Source organism: Colius striatus, chromosome 2 (genome assembly GCF_028858725.1).
Source record: "Colius striatus isolate bColStr4 chromosome 2, bColStr4.1.hap1, whole genome shotgun sequence".
NCBI classification, from domain to species: Eukaryota; Metazoa; Chordata; class Aves; order Coliiformes; family Coliidae; genus Colius; species Colius striatus.
Genome location: NC_084760.1, coordinates 90,221,891 through 90,242,172, shown reverse-complemented (window position 1 = coordinate 90,242,172; position 20,282 = coordinate 90,221,891). Strand labels below are relative to the sequence as shown.

At 33.3% G+C, this 20,282-nt stretch overlaps 1 protein-coding gene across 1 annotated transcript in view; it reads right to left on the bottom strand.

Moving 5' to 3' along the window:
• Positions 1–20,282, bottom strand: part of SPATA17 (spermatogenesis associated 17) — an 83,346-nt gene that overhangs the window by 36,106 nt on the left and 26,958 nt on the right. The window contains exon 6 of the mRNA XM_061990733.1: positions 11,868–11,991. Within this exon, the coding sequence (XP_061846717.1) occupies positions 11,868–11,991 (124 nt within the window). The remainder of the gene's footprint in view (positions 1–11,867; positions 11,992–20,282) is intronic.

Below are 20,282 nucleotides of genomic sequence, written 5' to 3'. Positions count from 1 at the left end.
TAATAAATTTGCATATCTTCTTGAGACCAGTACAATGTGTTAAAAGCAGTAAAGCTTCATCTTTTCCTTGCTTTAATACAATGCACTCTCAACTACAAAACCATTGTAATTGATACTGCTTTTTCAATGGCAGAAAAGTATCTGTCTTGGGATATTATCTCATACTTTTATTCCATTTACCCCATCTTTAGTCGATAAGAAAATACGTTACTCTCCAAAATATTATTAGACTACAAAAAGTACCCATTTTCTGCAGAGAGAATGACATGTTTTTCAGCACCCATGCTCCTCACAACTAAGAAGGGATTCTGTCAAAGCCAGTATTCTGGGACTTCATTTCCAGGAACAATTTTATAAAGTGACAAATACTATGGGGAAATCTGTGCTAACTGTTAAAAACCTTACAACTGAGTTATTTGCAGTACTGTCATGCTAACTTCCACCTCAATACGGCCAAACAAATCTCAGGAGGACACTCTGCTAATAGCTTCTTACTGACCTCCTTGCATCAGGCCCTTCTGGTGAATGGTGGCTCAGTGGCAAATATGGCAAATGAGGTGTGAAAGCACAGATTATTTTTTTAGGACTATAGTTCTGACTTGTCAGGGAAAATTAAAAAAAAAAAAAAAGGAGAGAGAGAGAGAAATGAGTTATACAATAGATATATTTTTCCCCTAGAATACTCTGTCTCAGACCTTCCATCATGGAAACCCAAGCATGACCTGGAATATTAATTGTGTCAGGTCAAGCATACTGGCAAATGTACCATTTGTTATCCAGCCATCCTTAGCATTACATTAATATTTTGAATCATTTTGCATTTCTAACATTTTATCATTTAGTTTCCTCCCAAACATTTTCTTATCTTTATAATTAATGGTTGCTAAAAAAGGAAGGAAAAAAGATAAGGAAAAAAAATTATTAATATTAGCTAAGAAAATATTAGGGTTTTTGTATTCTGTATTGCTTTTGACTCTAATTCCATATTTACTGTATGTAGTTGAGTATTCATTTTTATCTTTTCCTGTTTATCATTTTTATGTAGAGAAAAAGATTTTACTGTTTTTTTCTCAGAATACAATAAAGAAACTTTAAGGACCTTCCTTTGAAGGGCAGCAGCAAAAGAAAAGGAAGGAAAGGAAGGAGAAAAAGAGAGAGAGTTAGAGAGAGAGAAAAAGAGAAACAAAGATACAAAGGGAAATACAAGGCTGTGTTGATCCCTAGTGGTATAATAGAACGTGAACAGTTTTATATGCTGAGAGTTTAATTTATTAATTACTTTTTATTATTGTTGTTTCTTGACTGAGCTTTTAAAGTCTACATATAAAATTAGAAACAAAATACGCCCTAACAGAGCCAGTGTACCTACAGCGCTACAAATAATTACACATATAAAATGTAAGTGTGAAGTCAATAGAAACTGTATCTTCAAGTCTTGAAAAAAATTTTACCACAATTTAACTAAACTATTATAATGGTATGGTCTATTTTAATTCGTGTTTGAAAGACTAAAATCATGAACATATATCATGAATACAAATGTTTCATTTAACAAACATTTAATCTTGAAAAAAAATCCTTTGAGGAAGGAAACTTTTGCAAGAGTTTGTCACATTAAGAACCTAAATAAAGTCTTACTTTCTCACTCTGGTTTCTTAATGAGGAGTTAAACGAGAAGGAAAAGGCTTCAACAAAAGAGGGACTTAACTGGGAAATCCTTTTATCTTCCATTGTAATTTGTAAAAAACTAAGCAAGCTGAGAGGAGAGGTAAGAGATCTTTAAAAGCCATAAAAGTAAAAGCATGAAGGAGAGCTGTGAATGAAATATTTGCTAGAGATGGGATTGCTGAATCAACACTGACCAGTGCACTTCATCATAATTATCAGGACATACTACTGCCAGGGGATTTATAAAAATCCCACTCAGCAAATAATTGCCCTGCTGTTAGGAGATAGTCGGAGTGTTAACACACTGTCACAGTCCAGCGTTTAGTAAGATATTCAACATTCAATTACTCTTGCTGAGAACTAAAAGGAAACATGATCATTTCTCAGCTACTGCAGTAATGCTTCCACATGAATTCCAGTCAACAATCTTGTTAATCTCCAGATACAGTTTCTCTAGGAGGTAAAAGAAATACCTTAAAACATTAATGATTTGCGAGGAAAAAACATGTTTATGTGATGTTGCAGCCATGTCTGTAAAAGAAAAGGATTTAAAAAGTTCTAAATAACTGGATTATTGTTGTTAATATATTCGATATGTAGTGAAAATAAATAGATAATATCTTTATTGTGAAATTAATTGGGAAGTCATCTAGAAAAAATCTATTAATACTGTTCTAGCAACAAGTATTATAAAACTATATCCATGAATGAAAATTTGAAATATTAAAATATTTAAGCCACAGAGAATGTATCCTACTAGGAATAAACTGTGATTTTGTTAACTAATATGGACATATTTTAATATTAACAATTAAGAACTAGAGTGTAAACTTTATTCAGATACTGGAAAATTACCATAGTGTGGTTCAACATTCGAATTTGAGATAAAATTTCCTGACTATGGCTGACAATAGGAAAAATGTCACCCAGATTTATAATAGTAAATTCAATTCTCAAGGAGTTAATGCTACTCCTTAGGCCTGATCCTGTAATCCCAATAAAAATATACTTCCAGGAACTTCACCTAAATAAGAATTGGAGGGCCTTGGCTGTTATTGAATCTAAGGTATTTTAGCTTTATTTGAGATACTGGCTTTATGCAGACTGAAGAATTCATAAATGAGTGATGAGTAGTGTATATTCTTTCAAGTGGGATTAATTACCTGTCTTCTGCTTAATATATATTCTGTTTAAACAGAGTAATAGATGCATTAATTATTGTTATTCTGCCTTCAGATTGTAAAGCTTGGTTTAGTACTTTTCATCTGTGAAATGTTTGCTTGATATCAAAATAATAGTGCAATCACATTTTAAATGCACTTTTATAAGTAAACCAGGCTGCAATTTTATGGACTATACAATGAGGTGTTAAGAAAACATTCAAATCTGGTATACTGACCACAGACCATAAAATCAGGCTCTAAACCCAAACAGGCACTAAGTTCAATTCCAGGAAACAAAACTGTAACTGAGTTGCCAAACAGGTTCTAAATGCTTCGCTATTTAGGCAACAAGACAAAAGAGAAACAAATCCTTTGTTGAATGCATGGATAATTGTGGCACAATATCCAAAACACAGCGGCCCAGCAAACGCAGAGACATCCCAAAAATGTATCCACCTTTCATTGATTCTATCTCTGACTGAGGTTTACTCTGTCAAATCTAATTCTTACACAGGCTCTGGATGACTTGACTAGATCATGGATAATAACTTGAATGAGTGAGTGATGACATGGGAAAAAATACTTTTATGATGAAGACACAAAACAGAGACAGAGCATTCAAAGTTCTCTTATTGACTTCCCATTTGACTTCTATTTAAAAACAAGCAGAAAAATAAAATTTTACTTGCTTAATGGCTTTATTTTTAAAATAGGAATGTAAAATTACCATGTATAAAATCTAAGAATCTCTGAAAAACAACCTGTTTCTACAACAATCGTGTATGAATGAGAATTAAGGGCTTAGCTTGAAGAGCAATCTCTGAAGGGGATTTAATTCTTCCATATCTCAATAACTGCATGTGAACTTGCAGACAGTATTTCCTTCCTTCATAGGGATATTTTGAGGCTAAATTTTTTTTGCTTGTGAGAAGTTTTCAGAGCCTTAAAACACTTATTTTAAGGTGTGATGTTATTTACATCTTAAAAAATTAAATTCCATCTACTGTCATTGCCATAATGGAAAAGATTAGCTTTGTAAAAAAAAAAATCAAGTCAAAATTCACTCTTTTTATCACTGGATTGAGGCAAATCTTTGTAATGATACAATTTAGTATCTTTGAAACCATCACACAATATCTACAATAATATATCAGAAGACAGAAGAAGCTCTTCCTAACAGGTAGATTTGGAAATCATACAGTAATTTCCTTTGTTAATGAAATAATTGCTAAATAGAGATTCATTTCTCCAAAAATACATATGTATAACCAAACAATGCAACATTTCACTGCTTTCCATTGTTTCTTATGTCTGTTGCATCGTGCTTACGTGTGAACCTTGCCTTACAGACATATTCTGACACATTTATTAAACAACTTCCTTTAGTTAATGTATAAGGTTAGACAGTGACTAAAAACTCTGAGAAGTAGCAGTATGTTCAACAAAGCTGTGTTCAATGAGGCCAATAAACAATGAGGTGCAGGTTTAATGAACGGTCATAGTATTGTGTTCAGGAAATAATAAAGAAGAGAGAGGAGAATCACATTAGTCAGATTAATAAAAGTATCCAGAAATTAGTAGAAAAGAGTGAGGTAAGATAAAAAAAAAAAAGAAAATATAAAGATTTTATTAAACGATTACTGAAATAGAAAAACTGGAAGCAAAGAAAAAAATAGATGGGGGAAGATAGAGTATTTTCATCGTGTCTGTTGCAGGACAGACATAATTCCCAAATGAACAGTATATATTGGATATGAAACAAAAGCTTTGAATATTGAATAAACTCTGCAAGTTAATGAAAGAACTTTTCAATTATACTATTCAGCTGCCTAAGAGCTGAAAAACAAAAGAATTGGTGTATACATCACTCATCCTGAAGTCTCATTAAAGCAAGGATACCATCAGCGCCACTTCTTAATCAACAGGAAGGTTTGCTGTTGAGAAATGTATGGTATTTTATCTTCATGACTTCTCCCATGCCATTTCTAATCTCCTTCTTCTTATGTACTTATCTCTTATTTAGCATGTACTTCTGACATAACAGTTTCAAAAATTACCTGAGCAAGACCATACATCAGATCAAACTGGTATAAACACCAGATGGACTACTACATATCAGCCAAAATTATCCTAGTAACAATTTCAGGAATGTCATTGGAGTTCCACTCTGTGAAAATGTATGTGAATATGGCTCTGTGTGTGACCTATTTAGTTGGTATTTGCACTACATTGTAATTTCTTCACAATATAGATTCTCTTAAATGTGTGTACCACATGATACACAAAGCCAGCATTTAATACATAACTCACTCTTACCAGTTTTCTGACCCTGCAGCAATACAACCCTTTTGCCACCCTAATTGACAGTAATACACAAAATGTGGTCATGTTTTTCCAAGATCTCAGCATGTACACTTTAGATAGATCACACAGCTTGTCCTTTAAACTTTGCCATTAATCCTACCCACAGGAGTTGAGCAAGAAGTTTGCTGTCTAGAAAAAAACCCACACAAATAGAGATCATACAATTCAGATGCTGAAAAAGACTATTTAAGTACAGGGACCTTCTACCTAGTGATTTTTTAAATAACTAATGCTAGATGCAGGGATACTAAGTGCTGTAATACGTGGTAGATACCGAGATGCCACAATCCTATAACAGTATAACCTACTAGGAGTGAAATGGCTAGTAACAAAGTATTTAGAAGTTCTGAGAAATATTGTCACGTCTACATGGATACAAATGTAAAATCTCAGCTTGCATAGGATCAGTCAGAAAATAGCACTCAAGCTTTACATTCTATTGTGTGTTGAGCTCTTTCTAATGACAGATATTTTTCTGCATAAACTTTTTAATTTCTTTGGATAGTCAACCAGCTATCAAACTGAAATGATTTACAACAAGCAGCCTTTAGGAGAAATAGAGTTTATAATATTGTCACAGGACATGGGTTAAATTATTAAATTTGTTCTATTTTCCAGTTCATTCTCTCACTATCTTTAAAAAATAGGACATGAATATCTTGTTTATGGGAAGCATGGAAAAGGACGAAATTATTGATTTCTGTTGAAAATACTACTTGTGCTAGAATAAGACATGCTAAGAGTGAATGGGAAGTAAATACTGTTCACTATGGAGAAATACATCTGAAATGGTGCATAGCCATCTGTTTCTTAGAGGAGGTAGGTTATAGTGTCAGCAGATAGCATTTCCCTGTCCTCTTCCCATTACTCCCTAACCTATGGTGTTAGCCTTTTCTACACATGAAGATCACCACATTTGCCATCTTAATTTTGGCTTTGATTATGTTCTCTAGGGAGACAACCACCCCTTTTTACAGAAAAAGAAAGGCTGATTGAAAAGGATATGAGCAAAATTGGAAAACCTACAGAAGTTACAAAATTAATTATTAAATGGCTTTGGCTGAGTGTGCACTAAATAGATTCTAGAGGTATTTGTTGGCTTTTAACACTTGTTTTTACATTACCATGATAATGTTTGGAGTAGCAGAATTGCAGATCTGAGTGTTCCTAGGACGAGTAATCCCAAAGGGCAAGAGCTGAACTCAAAGTCTAGAAGAACTAAAGATTTTTAATTGTGTGTGCAAATCACTTAAAGGATATTTTTTGGAACTCAGACCTAGTGGAAGTAACCCTCTAGACATAAATATTTTTCTGTTCAAGTACAATGTCTTCCAGAATCACAAACAGCTCAGGTATTGGCTGCTTCAGTTTACCTTACTTTGTCCTTCTTTTTGACAGAAACATTCAGCAACATTAACTGAGATTCCTTTCAAATGAACTGGGATTGTGCGTATAGTGTCCCACGAGGCACAAGGGTTGAATGATTTTCCTATAGCGAATACCTGTGAATAGACTGATACATCTGCCTTCCAATGCAGAAGTGAATAGGCTCGCTAATCACACATACCTGTCACGAGTATTGTAAGAAGGATTTAATGTAAATTGAGAATCCTTTGGAAATAATATTTTATAAAAACAGAACACTGCAGCATGAAGTATTTTATATACTAATGTTACCCAAATGTAGCTTCAAGCCTGTCAGAGGGCTAGGAAATCTCACTCTCCTCTTTAATTTAAATGGGATTTTTTTATGGTACAAGCTTTGGAAAGAACTCAGAAATAGCTGACTCCTTGGCAGAGAAGTGATGATTGGGTATTAAACACTCATGGATAAGTGGGGATGTTCAGTGACTGGGGTACCTACGTTTACAAAAAAAAAAAAATCCATTTTAGTTCATCTTCAGGAAGTATTAGCAGTTATAATGAATGATAATTTCATCCTCTGAATGTTTTAGAGACCAGATAATAAAATTACAACAGTAAAGACTGAGGAAATAAAATGTAAAAGGTAGGAGTTAATTCATTCTTCATGCTAGCTCAGTCCTTGGCCTTTCCTGAACAGACACTGCCAATAGTAACAAATTATGTATAATCATTTTGTGATGTGGACTGTTCACTCGGGACTAAGCTCAAATGACCAAACTTGCAGCCTTGTCTCTTAAACTGTGGATATGAAGATCAAAGGCCAGAGCTTTATCCACTGAGTCTTCACCTTTATAAGAATAAAACTGCCAGGTGTCCAGAGACAGAGCAGATGTCAAACAGTGTCATTTTAGACCAATTGTTTTTCAAGTTCTTACAGGACAGCACATTAGGTTAGAAGCATATTAATAAGTTGTGTCTTCTGAATATTCATTAGCTTGATCCAGGAAGGATTTTGTGGCCTTTTTTCCTTCCTCATTTGAAACACTTACTACTGATTTAAGTGCAGTAACTTCAGTAGAATTAACTCCTGATTTCCAGTAGTGAAAACAGGGACAAAGTCAGTGGAATGTTTATGAAAATCTGAAATACAGAGAAACTATTTTTTAACATGGAATTTCGTTTGAAAGACTCACATTTGTCATCTCACAGATTTATTACACCAGAATCTCTTGCCACAAGCAACCAGTAGTTGGAGCAGATAAGTTAACTTATCACGTGATGAGAAAGACATGAACTTGACTTTTGGGTTTTTTTTTCATTATCATGGGAATCATATAGGAGATATTTCTTCCAAACAAAAGAAGCTTATGTGTATAATATGTTACTTGAGCAGTTATTAACTGGCATGTACAGCAAATTGATTAAAAGCTCAATATTTCATAACCATGAGGGTTTAGAGCTCATGCATTGTTTCTCCAGACATTATTTGGCAACTTACTTAATTTAAATCAAACTAAAAATTACCTCCTTTTTCAAGTATGCATTTTTGCCTACCAATAGGATTATATTTGTGTTGCATGCTTATCACTGGCCTTATAGAAAAAAAAAAAAAAAAGTGTTGCTGTTTTTTAGTAAAGCTGGCAGGATGTGTATCATTGTACTTTCATGGCAAGACAGTAAACAAATATAGTATTATTAAAAAAATATATATTATTAATAACAGCAAATTAACATTATTACTCTTAGTTATTGTTGATTATGCAAATATCCAAACATGTTTAACTTTCTTCTCTTTAAACTACTTTGCCGCAACAGTACTACTATTTTATTCAAATTAACTGTTTAATTCATATGTGGCTTAAAATGCTCATGTAAATGCAATGTATTTCTACAAGTAGCAGGGGGGAATAGTCACATTTAGGTAAGTTTCTGTGCAAAATACACTCAATCAACTGTTTACAAAAAATAGTAAATATCATATAATCCTATATGCTTTAAATCATCCAATGATTTTGGTGAATGTCGGTGTCATAATAATGGTACTTAATACACACAGCTGTCCCCCAGAAAGGTGGGGAACAAAACAAAACCTAAGTGTAGGTATGCCAACAAAGTATTTTCTAGGCAAATCAAACTCCCCGTTTTTGAGTTTAAAGCATGCACAGACTTATTCTGCCCATGTTTTGAGCCAACCAGGAGCTCTGTAACTGCATTAATTCTTGAGCTAATATACAGTGGCTCTCAACAGGGCTAATTAGTTTGGGTTCAGCCCCATGTTATAGCTCCAGATTGGCTTGGAATGTAATCAAAGTAAGCTCACATCTGTCTGTATAAGACTATTTGTGTATATGTCTTCTACTAGTAACAACAAATAATGCATACTAATTTGATATCCATTTCTTCCTCTTTTTATTAGTTTTTCTTTATAAAGGCAACAATTTATTGAAGTAATAAATGCAAGAATAACAAGTTAATTTGTCAAAATGTCAAAATATGTTGACTTTACCATAGGCCATGCTATTATATACATCCTAGAAACTCCTGTACATTCATGACACCAGCATTCTTAAGTTTGACATTTCAAAATGTGAAACAATGGTACCAATTAAGAACTGGCACAGCCATTTATATATATATATATACATACATGTATAATCTGTGGAATAAGAAGAGTAAATTCTGCAATCAGTAAGGATTCATAGACTTCCAGACCAGAAAGAATCACAGTACTTTGTGCAACGCTATGATGTTTGATCATCTCCCTGTTTAACCTGTACCAACAAACTTGTGAGATGGCTTTCTAGGCTCCAGCTTGTAAGTAGTGGAGAATGGAACTTGACATGTCTTTCTTTTCTAAAACTGAGGCACTACAACTCCTTTAATTCCTTTCTGTTCATAAGTAAACACCCTTTTCTCATCCTTTTTACCTGTTGTAAAACAAAAATATTCAAAATTCTAGGACATATTTGAAAAAAATATTGCAAATACAGATTTTGTAATGCTGTCCATATAACCTGCCTGAACATCTGCAGCCTTGATGCATGAGGTGGCTCATCTCCATCATTGCATCTTGTCATGCATGGCAGGAAGGGAAGATGCCTGTAGCAATCTTTATCAGATCATTTGTACAATTTATTGGGCTTCAGTTAATACATGATTCTACAATAAGTCCAGCTCATCAACCTCCTCTTTCCCTTTGCTATGACTCCTGCACACAAATGATACTTTTTCCCTAAATCACAAGTATATCTAACAATATTTAATTATTGAAATATATACTTTAAAAATATTTATAGAAATAATAGAAATAGATAATTTATTTAGTATATAATGATATAAATTTATTTATATTTATTAAAATGTGTTTCTATTTTATATAAATATATACACATGTTTATCATTGAAAAGTTGATTACTTTCGTTTCCTGCTTCTACTGAGACCTGGATGGACTTTGCTCAGTAATGCAATTAACTATCCCTTGAAGACCACAAGATGCAACTGTAGTTATATCAAAAGTCCAAAATGTCTTCTGCACTGAAGTAAATTTACCCTGTATCTTAGCAAGATACCATATTCTACCACTATGTACAACTGTGGAATACAGACTTTGTAATACTTGGTGTACTTCATACGTATCTTTGGTGGTTTGTAGCTTGTCAGTAGGTATTACATTGATTTACACTCATTTATGTTTGACTGCATAAGAAGATGGGTCTTGGTGTAGAGTTCTCAGCAAGCAAAACCAAGAAAATTTTTGTTCTGCAAAACACTGCTAGCTAAATTTTAATTCTGTAACATTATAAACCTAAATTCATCAGAATATGATAGCTACCGCTGTACTCTACCAGCAGTTCTCCAGGTGGATTGCTGAAATAAAGCAATATTTGTCATTCCTCAAAAATGCACTACAGAGCGCTAAACCAGTATCATCAGAATTGAAGTAAGTTCACTACAATCTTTCTAGACCACGGGTCATTCAATATCTCTGCCCAGACAATTTTTGTACTCCAAGTAAACATATTAATGTTTATGCAATTGTTTACAGACATTGTTCTGTTCAAGACAAGAATTACATAAATTGTTCTATTCAAAGCAATAATTCCTTAGTTTCTACAGTTTAAAACATTATAAAACACAGCATAGATTACCTTTAACATTCTAGATCTAAATCTGAAGAAATCAATTACTGTGAGCTAATTTCAGTTATTAATTAGTTCCCCTGTCTAAAAGTTACTTAGAAAAATTTTCATATTTGTTGCTACATTATTTTTTCAAATAAAATTACTTACATTTTATTTTCAAATTGAGATTTCATAACTGATATTCAGTTTATCAAACTATATTTTTATTTATTTGATAGATCATAAAAGATTCCCAAACAGTGGGAAAGATTAAATATTCTGTCACTAAGTGTCATGGTATTTTTTCCTGTGTCCTTCAGGATTAACAGTTCTTACACACAGGTTAAAATTACCAATCTATGAAAAAGAAACATTTAGTTCATACTAGCATAATCTGATTGCATGTTAATTCCTTATTTTTGTGAAGAACAACCAATCATCAACCAATTGTGGAGACAAGATGCCTTTTTTTTTTTTACAAAAGTTCACAAAAGAGGACTAAAAAAAGGCAAACCCATACGCTTTACCAATCATATCAATTTTGTATAAGATATTTCTCTTGCTATATTCACCTGTCTGTAAAGCAGCTTACATAAAAAAGCTTGAAAAAAATCCTCTTTTATCAATACGAAATAAATGAATCAGTAAATATTTAAAATTTATGAGGTATTTCTATATTAAAACAATCATGCTAAATAAGCTGATTGAGGCAGTTCTAGGAAAAGCTTTAGCTAAAAACCTGCATTTACAATCTATCCTAAAAACAAGCAGAACACAGCACAAATCCAAGCGTTAGCTCAATTAAAAAAAGGGAAAAAAAATGAAATTCCTTCTCAGCTTAATAACTTGTTAGTTCTTGACAAGTGCAACAACACAACAATAAGCCAGTCAAAATGAGTTTTTAAAGCGAGGTTATGCCCTTCGTGTTGTGTTATCACAGTGGCAGATCAAACTGCTGACTTGGACTCTTTCTGCCAGCAGTGCTGATGCTGCCTCTATGAAGCTGCTGTCACAGAATAGTCATGGTACCTGCACTTGCCTATAGAAAAGCACTAAATTGAACTCGAAGTAGTGTCTTTGTGATATCTTTTCAACAAGTCATGTCCCATTCAGCCTGCTAGTTTATCTCTGTCAGGCTGGGTGCCCAAGTGGTTTGCGTGAGCTGTCAGGGACAGGTACACCAACCTGCTCAGTGCTAAGGAGGTAATGCATCTTTCGGGCTTGGTATTTCTTTTCCTTTTCTTTCTTTTCTAGTTCTTTCCTTTTCTCTTCTTTTTCCTTCATTTCTGTGTACTCTTGGAGTTCAATTCTGTAACAAAATAAGCATGCCAATTATATTGCAATAAAATACATGCTTTTATAGCTTCAAAGTGTTCTGCTATTATGTATTAGCAGTATATTGACACCAGTGGAACATTTATAGTTCACTCAGTTCCACAGCAGCAGGAGTCTACATAGATATAACTGTGAAGAAATAGGATAAAACCACTAAAAACTATGAACAGTGTGTTCATTGATACTGCTTACTCTTTTGAAGAATATGTCAACCTAAGTATTTTTATGGCTAGCTATAATAGCATTTTATCATTAAGACTCTTTATGAGTCATTTTAGACTATTTTCTCTAAGCAGAATATAATGTAATTTAGTGATTTTCCTTTAAATAGTTTCAAAATAAAAGTTGTTCACCTATGTTTCAGCTAGTGCCTTGCAACACTTCCTTCTGATCCACAGACATTATGGAACGGCAGACAATAGGCAACACAGGATAAAAGCTGACATTCACTCCTAGATACTCGAGTCTTTTGTAAAGCTAAGAATGTATGCACAGAGAAGAATTGGATGTAAACCTTTTATGCATGCAACGTCCTTAAGAGGAGTTTCCATAGTATTAGGCTTCTTGCACAGGTCACTTACTGCTTTGGTCTGATAGCAATGGTACAGGTCACCAAAAGAAACAACATGACTGCCTCACGCATGACAGAGGTTTGGCAACAAGCAGTGTCATCTAAATGGGTGGGTCTATATATTCAATAGGTTGTAGAAAATTCTTTTATTGTGAAAGAAATAATGAATTGAACCGAACATCAGGTCTCAAAGAATGGAGAAAACTCATTAATGTAATGTTTAGAGGAAAACTAACAGAAAAAGGGCACAGATTTCTTCCTCAAAGGTTTTTTTTCATAGAGTCAAGATTCCCATAAATTATGCAAACACTGGAGTGAATTAATGTTCTATAAGAAATGAATTCTATGTTACTGCGCACTGTGAACGTGTATGGAATTTTTTTGACCTGGTTAGATAAGGTTAGTTTGATTAATATTTGTTATTTTTGTTATTAAGAAATAGCTAGTTCAAATTAACCTGTGTGCCAAAGACACCAAGTATACTCAGTCAAGCATTCAGATTGTTTGTTGTGTAAATTCCAGTCTTTTTTTTTTTAAGCATGTGTGTATACAATAAAATAAAAGGCAAAACAAAAAATACCAGTCACATATCTGGCAAATTCAAATATTCCCACAAAACAGATTATTTAGAAGTCCACGTGAATAGTCACAGTTGTTTTAATGAGTACCAAATAAGAAACTTTAGGATAAGGGTCAAATCTTGTCAAAATACACACATGAATAAATTTCCTGATAGGAAAAGTCATATTGCTCACTAAACTGTTTTTAAGATTGTGATTCAGACCTATTGTTACAATTTTAGTTATCATAGTATTAAATTAGTTCATTAAAATATGTGAAAAAGCACTAAGTGCTTTACAAATATGAACACTATGAAATCACACTCTTAAATACAAGTTGCAATCTAGATTTTTTTAATTTGTTTTGTGCTATCTTTCAAGTTTCATTAAGTAAATTAAGTAAATTATTAGGTAATCAAACATTTTATTACCTAAATAAAAAAAGAAAAAACAGAATGAAAAGGAAATAAAGATTGGAAAAGATGTATAATTCTGCTTCAATCTCTGGAAATATTTTTGTTGTAGTTTACTGTTAAAGGCTGCTAATACAATATTTCATACAAGGTTACTTATGAAACATACTGACGTTTAAAAATCACCATGCTATGCTTTTGCAGCAGTGTAATTTTTTTCCAACATAAGATTAAATTGCAAAATAAATGAATTACTTAGAGTGGCATGGCCCCCATTTTGCCACCCTTCTCTTGAAAATTGCTTATTAATATGAAAAAAGAAGTTGGAAAATAGCCTGTTTTACTTTATGCATAGCGTTTCGGGGCCTCAAAGCCTGCAGAGCCGGACTAGCTGCACATTTTAGATTGTGTTGGCAAGCAGGGACAATGACCTTTGTGACCTGCATCTCAAGGCTATTATTAATCGCTAAGTAACCTGGTAAAGCCAAACAAATTTGTTTCCATTGAAAGGATCTCTATCTGTGTCTGAGAATTTGTGCTGTACCAAACAAACCTCATTAACTGTGTCCATTTTTGACAAAGAACTCGGAGTTGGAGAGATTGGTGCCCTTTCTTTGTCCTTAAAGTACAGATTTCAGAGTCACTGCATGTAGGTACATAAGCATTTTTACGTGGAAGCTCTTTGTTCTATATCAATCAATTATAAACAAATAAACAGACAATGCATATAGTAACAACTTTATTCTTTCATACCACTTTACCTTCAATATCAGAGTCTATGATCCATGTTTTACATATTTAGTACTATTTCTTGTTCCTTTTTGATTAGAGCCCTCTATTCAGCTTTAGCACCACTATCTATAACTGATGAAATGTCTACCAACATATTACAACGGTTTATTCATGTTCATATATACTCATGTACTTCTCCCCAACAATGGATATGAAAGAAAACAACTGGTGATGAAAATCCTCAAATATAAATTAGTATTACAGATCTAATGACAATTATCACAGATCTAATGACATTAGGATGCAAAATTTTTCTCCTTACAATTAATCTGAATTTAACTGATCGAATGAATGACTAATAATCATTATTTGCAGAAGTTCACTGCAATATATGATATTTTTGGACTGTACTGTCATACAAATCATCACAATCCTTCCTGATCATTCTGGGTTCTCACTATTGCTTTACCATAATCCATTTAAAGTTTGAGGTTTTTTAAGCAGTTACAAATAATTTTCAACATACTTTTTAGCCTATACACTTTTTCAGTTGTGACAAAATATTTCTATTGTGCATTATACTGCGTTGTACAGTTGTACAGAACACACAGAAGATTCTGTCTCAGAGATAATAGCTCCCAAGATGATTGTCTCCTGAGAAGAAGTGAAAAATAAGGTGAATGCAGTAGTCGAAACATTGCGTTACTGGAAAGCTTTATTTTACTTCTTTGCTTTTACATTATTTCACATTGCTTCACTCCACATAATAGCAGACTCATACTAACATGTTTTACACTGTGCAGGGGGTTTCACTGTTACCATATAAAAGATACTGTAAAAGTAGTAAGACTTCCAGATACTTTACATGTAAATATGTTTATTGAAAAGTTTCATGCATATGATGGTGTATGTGTCTGCTTTCCTAGGGAAAATAAATCCAAATTCCATTAAAGTCAGTTCAAAATTCATTGAAATTAAATGGTCTTTGGATTAAATCCTTATACTTACTGCCTTACCCCTACCACTCTTTGTTCATACATACCTGCAGTTCACTAAGCAATAGTAAGCAATCTTTTCTTGACACTATGATATCACGAATACTAGCTATAATGCATGACATTCTGAGGACTCTGCAACACATTTGTTTCAGAGTAAACCTTTCATGATCCAGAGTGAAGTAGGAGAATTGAATATGGGCAAATTGTCTGGCCTGTGTTTTTAAATGTTCACCGCATTTGGGGGGATAAAAAGAGTTCTGTAAATGCAAAATATGTTTTAGGTTAATTAATAACCTTGTTCTAGTTGTCTGTTGCATAGCTCATAAATGGAACAGCACTGCTTAATGAATTGCTATAGCTGAAAAAGCGAGTAATTTTTTTTAGCACATAATCTTTTCATTATCTTAAGGCTTACCTCAGCATAACAACACCATCTACTGCATCTTCCTACAAACCTGGCTTCTCATATGAGCTTAGTCCCATCAGAGTTTCATGGAATTTCTTTGTAGAGGAAATATTTAGACAAATATAGTGTCTTATCATGACTGGAAAATTTTTCAACAAACAATAAAAATGTCAGTGTTTATTACTGCAAGTTTAGGATGCATTCTTTTGTTAAAAATTGTCTATACTGAGTAACACATAGTGTGTTTTCCTTGTCACAGGGAGTGCCTCTAGTTGAAAACAAGCATAGGATTATCAATGTTTGTGCTCAAAGCCAAAAATTTAAAATTATCTTGTGTAACAAAGCTGTGAAGCAGCTACAGATTTGTTAATGATAAAATTATTTGCTTTATATAGTTTAAAAATAAAATCATTTAATATGACAAGGTAACATTGTTATTCTGATACTTCATTATGCAGTAAGCAGTCGTGTTGGTTCCAGCTATGAGATGCAAATTTGGTTGACAGTGCTCCTGCTGTCTGTATAAAGGTTAAAAATACACATATAATATCATTCCTGGCACTTTTGGAAAGGTCTTCAAGTGATGATTTCAGCAATATACAGATTTTAATAATTCTGCATAGAACTGTATCATTTTACAAATTCACACTGACCTACATTTATTGAACTTTATCAAACTATTGCAATCTGTTTGCATTTTCACCTGCATTCTGTGGTCTTTTGACCGGATAACCATAAAATGATAAGATTAACTGAAGTAAAGCGCATTTGAGAAAATCAATAATTAGCATAGTTGCCTAGTATACTTAGACGGAATATAAAGTTGTTGTGATTTTAAACAATTCAGACCCCAAATCATCCTGCAACACAAGCAGTACCATAAAACCTTAGCATTAAAGAAGATAACCTAAATTGATTTTATCTTCCTAACTATATATCATCCTCCCAATTCAAATACAGAATATGAAAGTGACAATGAAATTAGTGGGAGAATACTTTTGGTACACAACTGCATGCTATTTGATTGCACATTACATTGGTGTGGGCAAGAATGGCATATGACCCAACATGATAATATCATTTGACTTTATTATATTTGGGGAAAAAATGAAATATAGGTATGGACTTGTCTAGGATGTAAAAATAGTTTAGAGAGCTCTATACTTTAAAGGTAAAGTTTTAACAGAACACACATACTACATACTTATGTTAGCTATGTACCATCGGTCAGCTTGATCATCCTCAATCTTTTTCTGATTTTTTGAACAAACCTCTTCAGCAGCTCTGTAACCCCCTTACGCCTCTCTACCATGATATGTACTCCCGTGTATCCTGACAGAACCTGTTAACCAAAGTGTTTGCTCTCAAGCTGCAGTGACACAGATATTCAAAGAGGCAGTCAATTGTTACTGGTACAAGGTGTCTTATTGTCTAGAAGACCTACAAATTTTGAGTGTCCAAAATTCTCTACTAATTTGAAATGTGTATGTTTATGTCAATCCATTAGACAACTTAGACACTCTTCAGAATCTGGAGCAATGGTACTCCTCTGTCATTGCAGTGCAGTAAACAGGAAACTAATATGACTCCTTAAGATGAAAAATATATAAAACAAAGGTAAAAAGTAGGCATGGAAAAACACCATATAATTTCTACTACTATTACTTTTAGAGAAAGAAACTCAGAACACATTAAAATCCCATTAGAATTTGTGCATAGCAGAACATATTCTGTCCCTCATTCCTTAACCAGTAGTGTACACTGCCCATGGAATTAAGTGACATATCATTTTGACTGTCAAGGTCCACAACGTAGGAAATCTGATGAACATAGCAGTGAAGGGCATACAGTGAATGAATATCTCGTGCAGATCAGGAGATCAGAACACAGCATGTACCAGACAACAGAACAGACAGATGAACCCTTCTTATCCCTTCAATTTCTACTGCTGCACAGTTACTCAAGACAGTGCAGCAGCTTTTCAAAATACTGATTTCAGAGACAGTTTGTAACTGAAAAGGGATTATTTTTCCTAATCTATTACACAGAATCTTCTAAATAACGTTTCAATAAGAACTTACACAGAATATCGCCTCATGCCTATTTGAAATCAACTTTTTTGGTAACATATAATATATAATCTTTCTTTTTTCCATTTTCTGGAAGCATACAAACTTATTGGTACAAATTTTTATCCCCTGTACCTATAAGCTAAATTCATTTCATATTCATTGGCAGCACAAAATACTGTGAAGTTGAAATTAATTTTTGTAAAAGGTCTCATTTAAAGGATTCTTTTTTGTTAGCTCAACTATTTTGATCTAAATAACTGTAAAAAACACTCATTATGGATATGGCATGAGAGTTAAGTATAACATTGAAGCTTCTATTGGCTGAGGAACTGGGTCCAAGAACATGGGTTCAACTTCGTTTATGCTTAGGTCTATGACAATACAGCTAACCAGAACAGGATACGTTTTAATTCCACACCTGTTTGTTATTGACCCCTTATCGGAAAATCCGCTTGAGTGAAATTAGTATTTGGGGATAACAAAGTTGATCTGGTCCAAAATGGATAACAGAGCCCTAACACAAATGATTCTGATAGCAGTTTGGCAGCAGTGGTCATTTCTATCATAGTGGCAGAGCTAAACTGCTAAAAGGGCTCTCATGTTCTTAATTTTTCCAGTAACATATAAGAGAATCTCTAACCACAGCCAAATACAATTGAAAGTTTTCTAATGAATGTCATGTGAAACTATCTGTTATCTTTTGGCACTGTAACTCCCAGACTACTATATATGCCACCATCTGCACAGTAATAACTAGAGGAAAGTACACTGCTATGTCTTGCTATAGTTAAGCTGTTCCCAGTACTAGAATGAACTCATTTAAGCTGTTATCTCTCTGCTGCAGTGCAGGACAATGTAGACATATCTGTATTCCTTTCACTTTAATATATAGTACTTGGCAACATTTACAATATAGAACATTGTGTGATTTAGAAAGTAAACATGACATTATAACTTCTAAAGGTCATCAGCTAAGCTGATTGGTTTTTTTTCTCAGGATATAATGAAACAATCATGTGACTGAGGTCTATTGGCTGACATATTTTTCACTTACTTACATATAAAAGTCTGCATAAGTTTGCAAATAAAATGGTACACTTTGTTCACATTGAACAAGTATCACAATGGTAAGGTAGGGAGAGCTTTTATGTTTTGATCCATTACGTATAGAAGAGCAGTAGTTGCCAAACAGCTACATAGTGACTTTCATGGTAACTGATGGTTTTCTAAAATTCCATATTCATGAAACAGTGTTACCACTTTAGCATCTATGACGTAATTTTTCATGAAGCACAAAGCATTACAGCAAATTAATATGTTTCTTTATAAGCAAACTCAATTATTTTGGGAGATACCTGACACATTTGTAAATATGTGATTTCACAGCAGTAGATAATTACCAAACAAGTTATCAACTTGATTCCAATTTTCAGAAGTGTTAGGAAACCTTTTATCTTATTGTCTTGAAAACTTTGAAGTAGTCAATATCCATAAAATTGGACATTATTTAGTATGTCATGTAACAAATTACAATCAGAATTATAGTTTATTCTCTGAAATTTGGGTTCCACTATATAAACCAAACTACATTTAATTACATATTTAAGCATTCGATGATTCATGCCTAAAGAGCACATCCCATTTTAGGTTCTATTTCTATATCTAATCACACAATTTTCTGATCCAAGTACTAGATCTCTTCTTGAGTAGCAAAGCACAATGCTAGATGTTTGTGATGTCTTCCACCACCAGGTAGGCTAATAAGTGCTACACTACTTTGGCTGCCAATGAGGCTGTGAACATTTTGCAATCATCTAGTTAATTGGACAAGAAAACAATACCCTATTTGAAGAAAAGCGGTGGAAAATGTTACTTTTAAAAAATAGTTTATCATGTTGATGTGGTTTGAAGACAGTAGGAACTACGGAAATCAAAGTAAAATACTGCGTCTTAGCTTCACTGTCAAGGATAAATAACGGATTCATGTAATTATCCCTATAAGAAGAAGAGTTTGGAAGGGGCATGACAATAAGTAAAAGTTTGCCACAGCTTAAAAAAAGTCATGCTCACAGTATGAGGAAGTATGGCTTTTAAGAAGGGTATTCTGAGTAGCATTCATAGAGATGAAGAACCTCTTTAATGATACTGTCATTAAAACGTGTAAAAACCTCTGCAAAACCTAACAATATATCAGAAGGAAAAAAAAAAATCTTTTGCAACATAACTGTGCTGAGTTCTGATTCTGACAGTATTTTAAAGGATGGTTCAAAGTCTGTCCAAAATGGTCACAAAAATTATTTTAACATCTTGCAATGACCTCATTTGTTTATGTTTACCACAAAAAATGCTAAAACATGTCTAGAGTAATTCTGATATTCTGTTTAATTCTAGACTCTGAATATTAAAGCAGATTTCACAGGATAACAGAATCACAGAATGGTAGGGGTTGGAAGGGATCTCTCAAAATCATCTAGTCCAACTCCCCCTGCAAGTCCACTTATATATCAGGTCAC